At 38.6% G+C, this 15,240-nt stretch overlaps 1 protein-coding gene across 1 annotated transcript; it reads right to left on the bottom strand.

The window, feature by feature from the left end:
* Positions 1–520: 520 nt before the first annotated feature.
* LOC117593753 (RNA polymerase-associated protein RTF1 homolog) lies at positions 521–14,602 on the bottom strand. Its single transcript, XM_034289926.1, has 6 exons — positions 14,550–14,602; positions 13,512–13,697; positions 13,090–13,206; positions 11,819–11,860; positions 11,593–11,673; positions 521–555 (listed from the first exon to the last, which is right to left on the bottom strand). Exons 2-6 carry the CDS (start codon positions 13,639–13,641, stop codon positions 521–523), a joined length of 405 nt encoding a protein of 134 aa, XP_034145817.1. The 5' UTR covers positions 13,642–13,697; positions 14,550–14,602.
* Between the last annotated feature and the right edge of the window lie 638 nt (positions 14,603–15,240).

The raw sequence follows: 15,240 nt of genomic DNA, 5'->3' as shown, positions 1-15,240 counted from the left end.
GTGTGTGTGTGTGTGTGTGTGTGTGTGTGTGTGTGTGTGTGTGTGTGTGTGTGTGTGTGTGTGTGTGTGTGTGTGTGTGTGTGTGTGTGTGTGTGTGTGTGTCCTGCAGGACTTCGGGAATTATTGTAGTGCCCGGTACTCCGTTTAGTTTTCTTTATTTTTGTTTAATAAAAGGGGGAAACCCTCGAGCTTCTGCGCTTGCCTCCGTCTCCATATCTTCAAACGTGACAATAGTTATTTTATATTATGTCAGAATTTACCTCAAGAATAATATAGGATTTGTTAACCTTTTTAAGTAATATTTGTATAATACCCTTATATTAATCCTATAGGAATCCTATAGTGCTTTTTCATAGGGGCAAGCAAGGAAGTTTCAGAACTTAACTTTTTCCAGAAGCTCCAAGTTTACAATCTCAAGACATACAAATCTTCGAGAATCTAGAAGGAGTTCATGTACAATACGTACCTTAGGATCAAATGTTTCAGCTCAAGCTAAAATGAATGAAGGGAGTCGATGTGATCAGGCTGTGAAGGAAACAGAAATGGCTATGGAGTCTGAAGGGGAACAACAGAAGGATAAGGGAGAGTTTCAAGAATTGGAGAGTGGCACTTCAATCCAAAATGACAATGTGGAGTTGAGAAGATCATCCAGACCGAGAAAAACGATTAACGATTCAAAATAGGTCAAATCGATAGATTTTGTAACGGTGTAATCTTCCCAACCATTATTACACTGGGAGAAGTACTTTTTTTTTCTCTGGTGAGTTCCATCATATATTGGCCATGGTCTGCTAGCTTTAGTGTAACAATGGTTAGCGTGTTGCGTTACACGAGGGCTTGCTGGTCAGACTAATTTCAATCATTACAATTTGTTTCTGTGGAAAATGTACCTCGTAATATTTTTCAAAGCAATCAGAGAATTTTGTATTTTGAGTATAGATATAGAAGATAAGCTGTAGATGGATCTTGCTATACAGAGTGACATATGCCTTTGACTGTGACAACAATTTTTATTTCCAGTGTATAAGTGTATAAGATAAGACTGATGTGATTTAATTTGCTGTAAGTTAATTCTTTAACCCTGTCTATAAGAATTTGATTAGTTGAATTAGAATACCGGAAATTATTGTGATTTGGAAATACTGATTTTATCCTGCGCAATGCAGGTTATTTTTTTTATGTACGAGAGAGCATGCTCTAGAAACTAGACGGTCACTATTGAAGAAACGTGAGGGAGCTGAATGTCGAATCGTCTTGTCCGCCAGTTTTCCTGCTGCATCCTGGTCTGGAAGCGACAACTGGAGATCAGATAAGCGTCCAAAATCATTCCTATTATAAAACATACCACTCGAGTAGATTTTTTTATAATAAACATTTTTTGGGCAGTACGAAGTCAAATACTTTTTTGGGAAGTAAATGTAACATGTTATTTATCTTTTGTCAAGGACATTTCTGGGTCAATACAGGGAAATGTAGTCATTTAGTCATTCATTGTTTGCAAGCCTTCCATTTTCAGAAATGTTTATAAATGTTTTGTTTTCATTATTTCAAAGATTGCAAGACGTATGTATGTGCAAAATACATATGTTGGCTTACATTTTATTTACACGGTTCAAACATATGCTACAATTGTGTTTAGATAAATAATATACAGTTGTTACTGACCTATTGTTACAGAAATTATACTTTAAGTTGTTTACTTGTAAATATTTTGTTGAGCATACTGAAGTCTTGCAATGGGTAACTATGACTGGTTACAAACATTTCTTTTGGGCAAAAATGATACGACAATATTTTTGCCCGTCCTGTGTTTTCTTGCACTTATCTTTATAGAAAAAACCTTGAAGACTTCTGGAATATATATGATGGTGACGTATTTCTCATTAGTTTACACAACACTTGATCCATCTAAGTAGGCAATAATCTAAAGGCCAAAAATATGTGGGAAGAACATCTTATTTGGCTGTTGAAAACATTTAGAGTCAGATTTTGATTAAAATAGTGACTTCAGACAGAAAACACCATGTATGAGTTTAACCATTTATTCGAGAACGTATGTATAGCCCTGTACATCTAAGTCTTGGCATTAGGTTCTGCTCCTTTAGGATAACTCATTGCCATCACATGATCATGTATATGGTACTACCACAATAACATACCTTTGTTTTTATTTCTGCAATTCCCATGGCAATTAGCAAGGGACGCAGTACCGACCCCCCCACAAGGAACACAGAAACAAAAAGGAGAAGGCAGGGGTGGTGGGTGGGCTTGCACCCGCATGCTTGTACAAGCTCAACAACCAACTGACTGAGTACCCTGATGGTTATATAGACAGGTTGCAATCTGATATGTGATCCTGCATCAGCTGAGCATTGCTGACCAATAACTACTCGGGTTTCCTGGCTGAGTTGGCTACGCTAATTTCAGATGGAAAACACCACGAATGAGTTTAACAATTTATTAGAGAACTTATGTTCAGCGCTTGACATTAGGTTCTGCTCCTTTAGGGTAACTCATTGCCATCACATGACTGTGTATACCACAATAACATACTTTTGTTATTATTTCTGCAATTCCCATGGCAACGAGCAAGGTACGCAGTACCGATCCCCCAACACTGCAAAACCACTGCCAGACACTACGTCATACAGCGGAGCGCCATCTGATACCCTGTCGATACCGACTCCGCCCGACACTCAGACATGCGTTCCACTGAGTATTTATTCCCACTAAACACACCACAGGGTGCCTCGCAGGAGCAAGATGTACCAGCCATCTTGTTAAGAGAGAATTAAACTATTCAGTGGCGCATACATCACTCTCAACTGGTTTCACCACCCATCATTATGGTGGAATACCCTACTTGATGACCCCGACCGAAGTCGGTCCCCCAACACCCGACAAGCCCACAGGTTTGCATACGACCTGTCACCACAAGCAACAAACATGCCGCTAAATCAATACACCCCCACCACCCAACTGTAGTCATAGAATGATACATACCATAAGGGACACGACAGTACAAACAGCACTTAGACACTAGCGTCAGAGATCACGGCAATTGATCCACAGGTCCCTGGAATTAGCAGATGCACGATATACACATAGACCCAGCCTGAAATGCTGAGAGACCAAGCAACAACAAATATGATACACAGTGCCCAGGAGAACTCCCTAGTAAGTTCAAACCTAGGAAGAACCTTATCTCTAGTAGGGTCGACTACTGTAATGGCCTCTTAATTGGACTTCCCAAAAATACCGTAAAACAGCTGCAGCTCATTCAGAATGCTGCTGCTAGAATGTTAACCAGGACCAAGAGAACAGAGCACATCACTCCTGTTCTTAAATCTTTGCACTGGCTTCCAGTTAGTTACAGAATAGATTTTAAAGTGGTGCTTTTAGTTTATAAATCACTGAATGGTTTAGGCCCTGAATACATTCCTGATATGTTTGAAGAATATAAACCGAGCAGGGCTCTTAGATCCATGAACACCGGTCAGCTAGTAGAGCCCAGAGGTAAAGCACATTCAATTGCTTCTATGTATGAATTGTGCTATATAAATATACAGCTCCGGAAAAAATTAAGAGACCACTGCACCTTTTTCTTTCCTTTCCAAAAAAGTTGAAAAGGAAGGTTTTCAGTGAGGAAGGTTTACAATTAAGAGACCACTGCAAATAGAATACTTCTGTTCCTCACTCCAAACTTTCCTTTTATACTTTTTTGGAAAGGAAAGAAAAGTGGTCTCTTAATTATTTCTGGAGTTGCTTGTTTGCTTGCTAGAGAGGAGCTGGACTCCAAGGGGTGGCTAGACCTCCTCTAGCTGTGCTGGGAGAAGAGTACAGAGTATGCAGCCTTTGGCCACAGCAACAGGTATCATGGACAGATGACCAGCAGATCGATACATGCAGACAACATGTCCAGTGTCTTTAGCAGGAATCCAGATTGACCGCACAACAAGCGGACAAGGACAGGGATGACCAGGTGGGTCGAAGCGCCGCAGGAATCGGGCAGCAACAGGAGTCGAACACGGAGTAGAGCGAGGACAGACAATACGGCAGCAACATCAGTTACAACCACACAGACATTAAGCCAACCCGATTATAGTAAGATCATTCTGATCAATCTGGTATGCAACCCAGACTTGCAAACCATACCGCACGATAACGTAAACTTGGAAGCTCCACTCTGTTACCGGCACACCCACTGCCGTGTGCCACTGCCTTGAGTGACCTGCCATTACATACCTCGGTTCAAGATCGAAACTCCCATCACGGGCGTATCCTCTGACCACTGTATGCTCCATAGTGCAGTGAACACACAAGCCGCGGTAAGAAGACAAGATCGAATCGCACAATCAAGGATCCCAGAAACAACCCTGCAAATTCTCAAAACAGCATGAGCACAGCCTCAGCTTCACCAAGAGTGCCGAGGTACCAAACACATTTGACAGGATAACAACTGAGGGGACATGACAACACCAGAGTTCCACAGGTAAACACAATGCCACTCACAGCAAGGAAATAATCTGCAGCAAGCGGGAGCCCCCACATAGGAAGCATCCATAGAGACAAATGGGCACAGCAAATGATCACTGCATCGTAGAAACGCATTTAGATTAAAACCACCCGAAGACACCAGCCCGGCAACAACCAGCACACCTTCCACAAAGACATTGACAGTCGAGGAGCGCTCAACGACCAGATCTAGATGTAGTGATGTAGCACACCTGATGCAGCACAACCGCAGGAAACACAGTCAACACTCAAACATAAACAGATACGTTGCTGCAATATGCACGCATGTACGCACATGAACACACACACACACACACATGCATCTACACATAGAACACAGAGAGAGCAGCCGCAGGACGAGCTGCATCCCGTACATTAGGCATGAAGCCTTGTTCACAATAACTCTTGCACTCCGTTACACTGAGCAGGAGGCTATTTATTCCAAAAAGACTGTCATGAGTGAAATCGCCCTCCAGCGGCTGAAGTCGCAGATGAAAAATGGGCAGGTTATGGTACTGCGTCGGCCATGGTGTAACCTGCCACAGCCAGAATCAGTTCACCGAACTGGAAGTCACCGACCGAAGCAATTGCAATAGGTAGCACATGGTTAATAAACCAGTCCTACAATACGGTCAATTCCACTAGACAAAAATGACATCATGTGAATACTATTCACCATTGCAGTTCCCTGTGACACGATTCCCGTGAAATAAAGGTGACAATACCTGACATTCTAATAATAATTTAACACGGATGGGTACACCATTTCATCCTAAACGTATCCTGTGACAGAATCAATCGAATGAGACACCTCGGGTACGACAGCCAGCCAAACACAAACCACATAACCCCCAGGATCGGGAACAACAGAGACCCCAAGGCACTGGAGCGAAGGCTGAGGCAGCAGACCGGAATTCCCCCTGAACTGCAGCACGACTCCAACCAAGAGAACCCACGGATCCAGCACTTCCTCCCCACTTGCAAGCAGAGAACGGTGGAGGCGGGCAACGAAACTGCAACCCATAACCTTTCCTCAGTATTATGTCTAACCAGGCCGGCAGCGTGCACAACCCAAGCCACTCTGAGTAAAACAGAGAGAGTGGTCGAGCATGTAGCTGGTGGGCCATGGCCAGCCACTGATTGTATGTTCCTACACCCCCAACCGCCATCGAGGGGCCGTCTGTGAACAGCCACCCCACCCAAGGCAAGGCCAGCTTGAAAGAGAGACACACACACTGCTTGCGTCGCACCGTCCGTCTCACCCCAAGTTAAGGCCGTAACCATGGAGACAGAGGCACAAGTGGGCTGTGAGTCAGAGTACAACTCACCTGTATCACAAAACGTAGCTCTGCCTGGACACCCCCACCCGTCGATCGCATAGGCAACAGCGCGAGGAGAAATAACAGACTCATGGAGCAGAGGACGCCTGCCCTCAATCAGAGATCGATGAGGGGTGGACCGCTCATCAATCACCTGCATAGCAGAAAAATCCACAGCAAGGAAGGCTCAATCACAGATAAATAAGGTGCAAACACAGCTTTATTAATCGAACAAGAGGAGCTCCCCACTGTGGAAAATGTATTTATTACCATATCCTTATTTATCCATTATTCTGCAAATAAACTGTAATAAATGTAGTTTTAGACAAGGGCTGAATTTGCTTTAGACTGTTCATGGTTGCCACGGATAGAAGACCTAGGTCAGCATGCCCTGTTCTTAGAAGTGATTATGGCCACAACCGGAGGCGCCAGGCCTCAAACATATCTTATTTATGGCCCAGCTACAGATGGCTCCAAGGTGAAGTTGCCTGTGTCTCCTGTTTCTTCCATTTTGGCAGGACAGAGACTAGGGGTAACTCAGATCAGGAGGTCTGTTAACTCTGACCTAGAACTATGGTTGCCATGACAGTATAGGGTCCTATCTTGTTTTTCCTATTAGTATGACAACTTGAATCTTATAACATAAGAGATAATATTTTGGGGGCTGACAAGGAGGGGAATAAAGCGGTGAAAGCAATAATGTATGATCAGAACAATTGTTATGAAACTACTCTGTTGGTCTCTGTACTTATACTGTTTTGTAGAAATGATTGATCCTGTGGATCCATATAATTAAACTGAAATAATCAGCTGTTATATGAACGACTGTTGAGTTTTTCTTTCATAATAAATTGGCACCCCAGAGGGGACTTCAAAGTCTTCACGACAACGGTGTTTGCTTTTCAATTCTCTCTGGCTGACTGAACTTCATGCACAATAGAGTTAAGCAAAACCTTTGGAAATTTCACAATAGTTCATCAGTCGGTTTTGAGAGTTGAATTGTTTGCATCCGAGAGCGACGTGACGAAGTTCAATTTATGTATGTAAAATAACCGTTGATTATGGATGTTATGTTTTTTTGTTGTTGTCTTGTTGTCAAAATGTAAACTTGTATTTATATAAAATCTAGAAAACCCTTCGATAAAAAGTTAAAAACAGAAAGACAAGATTGAAACTAAGAAAAAGTGTTAATTAACAGAGATTTTTGGTAACACTTTACATTAAGTCTACATTCATTAGATGTAATAACATTTTAATTAACGCATTTATAACATAGTAGATACTATTAAATACTATGTAAATAACATGTAATTACTATGTAATACGGGTTTATCGGTATCAGTTATTACACAATTGGAACAAAGTGATGTAATTACAAACATGATTGTTCCACAAGTGTAATTACTAATGATTTATTTATCTGTAATTACAAGGTGTGTAGTAACATGTGTAACTAACATGGGCTGTAATTACACTTTTGTAATTTCAATGTGACACTGTTAACAATGCATTTTGAAGTTTAACCTTGTTACATGTAACTACATTAACCTTGTTACATGTAACTACATAAGTTCTTCTCACCAATGTTAGTCTAGGACACAAGGCAAACCCTATCATTATCTTCAACTATCTTATTTGATTGTTGAGCAGTGTCTTTGCAGTTGATATTAATGTAACTATAATGTACCTACACAAAGTGTGAAATGTAAGACATTTAATTATCCCTTTCATCATAGCTGCACTGTAAGTCAAATGTTTAGAAAAATATTTGGTGTTCATGTATTAAGGAACAACACTTGGTTAATTTGTTTTTATTACGATCCCTTTGAAAGTACAGTACAATATAGAATAACAATATCATTAGAAATAACAATGCAATGTCACAGGCAAACACCAAATGTAGTATATTTCATTCTGAAAGTGTTAATATTTTTCTCCATGTCAGAGTAAGAAATATTAAGTGTACTACCAAAATAATTTCTATGTTGTTACACAATGCAAAACTTAATCAAATGTCAGTTACTATGCAATTGCATTGTAATTACAATGGTATTAAAATGGAACGAGTGAATTAATGTAAAGTGAAACAAGATCCATTTACACATTAAGTGCGATTTAGTTACTATGTTACAGCGACAATAGGGAATAAGTTGTGATCTGGGAGTGAAAAATGGGTTAGCTTATGTAAATGTAATTACAAAGTAGTATCAATGCAGTTACACATAACAACACTCAATCCTATGTCAATTACTATGTACCTACATTGTAATTACAATGTTATAAAAAAGGAACGAGTGAATTAATATAAAGTGAAACAAGAACAATTTCCATATGAAGTACCATGTAGTTACTATGTTACAGTGATCACAGGGAATACATTGTGATCTGGGAGTGAAAAATGGGTTAGCTTATGTAAATGTAATTACAAAGTAGTATCAATGCAGTTACACATTACAACACTCAATCCTATGTCAATTACTATGTACCTACATTGTAATTACAATGTTATGAAAAAGGAATGAGTGAATTAATGTAAAGTGAAACAAGAACAATTTCCATATGAAGTACCATGTAGTTACTATGTTACAGTGATCACAGGGAATACATTGTGATCTGGGAGTGAAAAATGGGTTAGCTTATGTAAATGTAATTACAAAGTAGTATCAATGCAGTTACACATTACAACACTCAATCCTATGTCAATTACTATGTACCTACATTGTAATTACAATGTTATTAAAAAGGAACGAGTGAATTAATGTAAAGTGAAATAGGAACAATTTCCATATCAAGTACCATGTAGTTACTATGTTACAGTGATCACAGGGAATACATTGTGATCTGGGAGTGAAAAATGGGTTAGCTTATGTAAATGTAATTACAAAGTAGTATCAATGCAGTTACACATAACAACACTCAATCCTATGTCAATTACTATGTACCTACATTATAATTACAATGTTATAAAAAAGGAACGAGTGAATTAATGTAAAGTGAAACAAGATCCATTTATGCATTAAGTGCAATTTAGTTACTATGTTACAGCGACCATAGGGAATAAGTTGTGATCTGCAAGGGAATAAAGGGTTAGATCACATTAAATGTAATTCAAATGAAATCAATATTGTTAGACATTACAACGCTCAATAAAATTTTAATGAGTATGCAATTATATTGGATTTACAATGTTATTACAACGGAATGAGGGAATTAATGTAGAGTGAAACAATATCCATTTACACATTAAGTGCTATGTAATTACTATGTTACAGAGACCACAGTGAATACTTTGCGATCTGCAAGGGAATAATGAGTTTGATTATGCTATGTGTAATTACAAGGTAATATGAATATTGTTAACCATTTTACCGGTTAATAAAATGTCAATGACCATGTAGTACAAGTAGTATGTAGTTACTAAGACAAAAAAAACCTATGCAGTACTGCAAAGAAAAGTAGTTCCTGCAAAGAAAAGTATTTTTCAATATATATTTGGTACACATGGTCTAGCACTTCAATGTAGTAACATCTACAATTAATCATGGAGGACAAATTTACTATTCAAGAATACTCTGAAGTCAGGTGTAAACATGGTGCGTTATTTTTATTTTGCACGAAAAACAATTTCAAAAGAGGTTAAATATCAAACGGCTTAAACTACACTATAGACTTGTTTTCATTCTTAAACATGAGGCAGAAGAATATAATTACTACCATTCCATTTCCACAACATTATTATTTCTGCTAATCGCCCATCGCAACCTACGTTTCCAGAGACCACACAAACCCAAAATCTAAAGAGAGTATTAAAAGGAAAAATTAAGTTTAAAAAAAAGGTTACACTGTACACCATGTGTATATCTGTTGCCTTGAACAATGTGGCATCATATGTAGTAACAGCACTATAGTTACACAGGAACTACCACGTAATTACATGTAATTGTGGTACATTATTACACATATGGGGGTTATTCCACAAGTGAGGCATCTTCATTTACCTCTGAAGAACGTCTTTCATGGATTTTTACAATTATGTAAAGACCTATACCACTGAACCACAAATACATTTAATTACATAAAAAATATGAAACTAGTCTCTTAGGATATTTACAAACTAATATACAGAAAACAATGTACAGAAAAAATTTGAATCTATATTCAATTTATATTCCCAAAATTAAAAACATGTTTCAGGTGTGTAAAATCCAATGTATGTGGGCAAGATAGATTGTATACGAACTCAGATGGACAGCAAGACAACAAACAGCCAGAACAGAATGTATCTTAACATGTTTATCTGATTAAAGCATGTCTCAGAGTGTGTGAGTGCAAGCATTTGCATACTTCGTGGTCACTTAAATGTATAAGTGATTGGGAGCAGTTCATTTTGTTTCTTCTTTTCTTTGATCACATTGCTCACCTCAGCTTTTGCATTTTTGGTGATCCTTCTCACATATTGGTTCAGTGTATCATTACCACATTCAAAAGCTGGCTGTTTTTTGAAGAACTCTGGTGCCGCAATCATTATCTCTGCTAGTGGTGCACTCATGGCCACGGTGTTTCTGTCAACACCCACGGTTTGGAATGCAGCAGCCATACTTCCCTTCCTTTTGTATGCTGCCAGGACCATCTTGTATCTTCTGAGGATATCTTCTGGGGTCTTTGCTGTTGACAAACACTGGTGTGGTCAGGATGTTATTCTGGGGTGGTCAGGTGTTTTGCATAAGAATAACGGGGTGATAGCAATGCTATGCTATCCCATGTACATATCAATGGGAGTAAGCAGTAGTTTTCAAAAAATCTGTTTGGAGCTTATTATCCCTGGGGCTTATTTACTGATTATCTAGCATGCTCCTAGTATGTAAAGACATTATTTTCAAGTATTTCAGTTTAGATGTATTTTTACATTTTCCTGCACTCTACAACAGAGAGACAAAGAAAGTGAATGCAGCAACCTCTACAGAGTTTGAAAATATATGATAAATTCAGTTTTACAAAACAGGAATGCAAAGGTGTACTGATATGGACATACAAGATGCTAACATCATGCTTATGGAGAAGTGGTTGGACGATATAACTGTGGACTCTAAACTTTCTCTGGAAGGATTTGGCACACAATTCAGACTTGGCAAATTGGCCTACCCATAAAAATCATAGAGGTGGAGTACGCGTAGATGTAAACAAAGCCTGGAGTAAAACAGCTGTTATCCGAGACGCACTGCACTGTAGATGTGGAATTACTAGCCCCAAAAAATTTACACTGAATAGGTCCATATGTTTTATGTATATATACACAGCTCCTTTGTCTCCTTATCTTTTTTTTAATAAAGCCTCTGAGATTCATCCTCGTGGCAGCAGGTAGTACATTAGAATTAACCGTGATAACTATTGATATTATGATCGTTTGGCCCCAAAAATTCCAAGGAACATATTGAGACCTATATCAATACACAACAGAATGTGTCATATTTTCAAATGCTGTATAAGTTGGCCCGTTCACATCGATTGCAGCCCTAAGATTACAAGACACATTTCTACATACTAGGATCACACTAGGTATTCGGTACATAAGGTTAAAAAGTAGAAAACATATCCTTTAAGAAGCAACTTCACCACAACAAAATGCTTTAATACAGCGCTTTAACGTAAAAAATGCATAATCTAAACATACCTCTCCCTTTTTTAGTTTCCTTTTTTCCCATCTTGTTTTTGTTCTTTTTCTTCTTCTGCTTGTTTTTCTTTTTCTTTTCTATTTCGCTGTCTGTGGATGAGGAGCTATCAGAGCTCGAAGAATCAGAGCTGTCATCCCACTGATCCTCAAGCTTGGCAATGTTGTCACCTGAAATAGAAATTGAGAGTTAAATCATTAATAGAGGCAGCTACGGACTTTTTGATCAAATAAAGCACTGGTAAAACCGCAGAAACAGTTAAAAGTGTTATAATATCTTAAATATTGAAGGTTTAAACAACATAGAAAAACTTACCCACAGATGAGCTAGGACTTGGTCCTGAAGAAGTTCTTTGTCCTAAAATAAAAGGAAATCAGTGAAGAGATGATTGGTTACAATGGGTTCAACAATAAAAAACAACAACTGAAAATTTACTTTTGGGAGTTAACATTAGAAGCGCCTAGCAGGGGTCATTTTGTCCACAGCAAATAAAGAGAAAGTTCTGACATGAACTGACATCAGTACTCTGTAAAATTCCAGGACCCTCCTTCCATTAATTATCCTATATAAATCGTTTTTTATTACTCAGTATTTTTTATTTAAATCTTGTGATTGTATGTTTTTCATTGTAAGAAAAGGCTTCCGTCTTGACACCCTATCCCATATCCCATTCATATGAAGAATACGGGAGATTGTTGTCATGTAGCACACAGTCAGTACTTGCCAGAAATTCCTGCAGTTCCTTTAATGTTGCTGTAGGCCTTTTGGAAGCCCCCCTGACCAGTTTTCTCATCTTTTCATAAATTTTGGAGGGACGTCCAGTTCTTGGTAATGTCTCTGTTGTGCCATATTTCCTACACTTGATGATGACTGTCTTCACTGTGTTCCATGGTATATGTAATGCTTTGGACATTATTTTGTACTCTTCTCCTGACTGATATCTTTCAACAAAGAGATCCCTCTGATGCTTTGGAAGCTCTCTGTGGACCATGGCTTTTGCTCTTAGATGCAACTAAGAAAATGTCAGGAAAATCCTACTAGAACAGCTGAACTTTATTTGTGATTAATCAGTCACTTTAAATGAGGGCAGGTGTGTAATGACTTCTATTTAACATAAGTTTGAATGTGATTGGTTAATTCTGAACACAGCCACATCCCCAGTTATACGAGGATGTGCACACTTATGCAACCGGGTCAAGGTTTTTATTTTAAATTTTTCCTCCTCGAGGATTTCAGTTTGTTTTTCAATTTAATTATTCACATTATAAGTGGAAAAAGTTCTGACATGATTACTCTTTATCTCGTTCTTTTACATCACAAAAACCTGGCATTTTAACAGGGGTTTGTAGACTTTTTATATCCACTGTAAATTGAGGCCAAACCTTCATTCAGCCATGTTGTTTCCTGCCTTTGAAGGCTGTGATTCGCCAAAGTGGAGCCAGTTAAGAAAAGCGAATGTCTCTAACTGAGCTTATGTAAATGTGACCTCAAAAACCATTAGTGTACGCTCAAGTTGCGAACCAGTTCGGTTATCAACCCTACAATTCGCATATATGAATTTGGGCTTGCATGAAGATGTTACTAACCAGTCAGCTGGGTAATAGTTGTTCGGAGGAAGTCCCTCTCTTCCTCCAATGCCTTTATTTTCATTTTGAGCATCTTCATTTTCATGTTTTCATTGTTGGTGTAACTTGATGCAGCATCTAAAATTCAAAGATTGATACAAGATCAACAATGACATTAGATTCGTCATACAGCTCCCCTACCACAAATAATCAATACGAAATAAACCTATTGGTGTTAAAGGTTGGTGTTTCCCCGAAATAAATTGTTGGGCTGGGTGGTAGCTACAGGTGGTGTCACATGGTGGTGCTGTTTCCATTAACTTCTCACAGACAGGCTGGAGTACATAGTCTTATTCTTATAAAGCCTACAAAGTCTGAAGCTTTTATGGCCTCAGATATTTCATATTCTATGGATTATACAGAATGATTGAAGTAATACTTGCCACCTGAATCAAAGGATTCAGTGTCTACATCCTCCATCACAGTAACCACAGGTGGTTCCTGGCCCTCTCGTTGCTGGACTTCAACATCCACCACTTCAATCAACTCATCCGGCACATTTTTTGATGCCATGCCATTCCCCCACTGTGCTAACAAGCACTTTTTTAGAACGCGTAGTACGTGGCATTCTATAGACAAACAAAAACATGACTTTAGCTCACACATGCTTTATACGTACATACAAACAAGCCACACAAAATGTGTGTGCATATTTGCACTGAAACACATTTTGCAATGTAAGTAATTATGTAACTGCACTTTAAAAAGGCCCCTTAAAATGAGGTGTAACCAAAATGTTAGCTAAAACAACTTTGCAAATAGATTTGCCTAGATAGTTAAATTGGTCAATTTAACAGCTGAGACTACTAAGTTAGCTAATGTTAACTAAATACCTAAGCAAAGTTACTGCACTGACATATAACATTGTATTGGGCCATCTTAACCTTGACAATCGATGTGCTTCTACAGAAACATAGCTAAGATCAAGGTGTATTTAGCTAGGTGGATAGACTAAACGTGGCAACTTTGTTAAACATGACTAATAAAATTTTGGCCAGAAGTTGAACAAAAACGTTAGCTAGCTAGCTAGCCGGGTAGCTAGCGCCAGCTAAGCTGGCAAGCCCGACATAGTTAGCTCGCTTTTCTTACTAGCTAGCTAGATAGCTAGCTTTGTAGAACAGCAGACAGTTGTCATTTCCATCGCTAATTGAATTTAAGTTAACTCAAAGGGAGATGTCGGGACAAAGTGAGGAAATCTATCTTTACTATGTAGCTAGCTAGCTTGGCTACTTTAGCTAGCCAGTATGTTAGCTAGTAGCTAGCTAGGTAATTTCGACAGGTAGGGAGAGATAGAGACGGTCCTAGACATTCACAAACATCGGTGCATTTGAAGAAAAACAAAATAACTGGATAAACAATATTATACAATGACAAGATTAAAATATTCATACTTATAATTATACTTACTTATAGCTATTTACCTGAATTCACTCACTGAAGAATACCTGCTTCTGACGTAGGTGTAGCAATTTACTTTGATTTCTTTACGACAGTTCTGACAATTTTCAACTTGTAACTGCAAGACACAGGATAAGATTTTAAACCTCCCGCTTAAATCCAAATGCCATTGAATTCGTCATGCCCCATGCACTGCTTCATGTATTGTCAGCAAAACACGCCAGAAGAAATAAAAAAAAGATTATAAAATACCTCCAGAAGAAAGGACTGCTGAAAAAGTCTATGCGATGTCCTATCTGTCACCACAAGCAGAAAATGGTCAAGCATAGATGCAGAGATGGATATATATGGTAAGTTACTTTAATGTAGCTCATAAAAACAAAACGTAGTCAAGCCTCATGTTGCAATTTGCACTGATAAGCTTAGTGCAATTTGTGAAAGAAAAAATATTACTTGAAATGTAGCTACATTTATTTAGGTTGCAGTTTTTGGTGCATGCACAATGCCCTAGATCAAAAGGTTGTTTTTGTGGATAGCTAGCATTACAATAGCCTACTGTCATGTTGGTCAATGTTGTGCAGTGTGCAGATATCTCATTTTATGCCAACATTTTAAATACATCAGCCAACTATGTAGGAAAGATATATGTCAGTGTTGGGGCAGTGTTCAAGAACCTTTGGTCTCACAGCGTGTAGGCATGCAGGACCTGTGTGC

The sequence above is a fragment of the Esox lucius genome, chromosome 22 (genome assembly GCF_011004845.1).
Source record: "Esox lucius isolate fEsoLuc1 chromosome 22, fEsoLuc1.pri, whole genome shotgun sequence".
Taxonomy (NCBI): Eukaryota; Metazoa; Chordata; class Actinopteri; order Esociformes; family Esocidae; genus Esox; species Esox lucius.
Note: the sequence above shows the minus strand (reverse complement) of the source record. Positions and strands in the feature narration are given on the sequence as shown.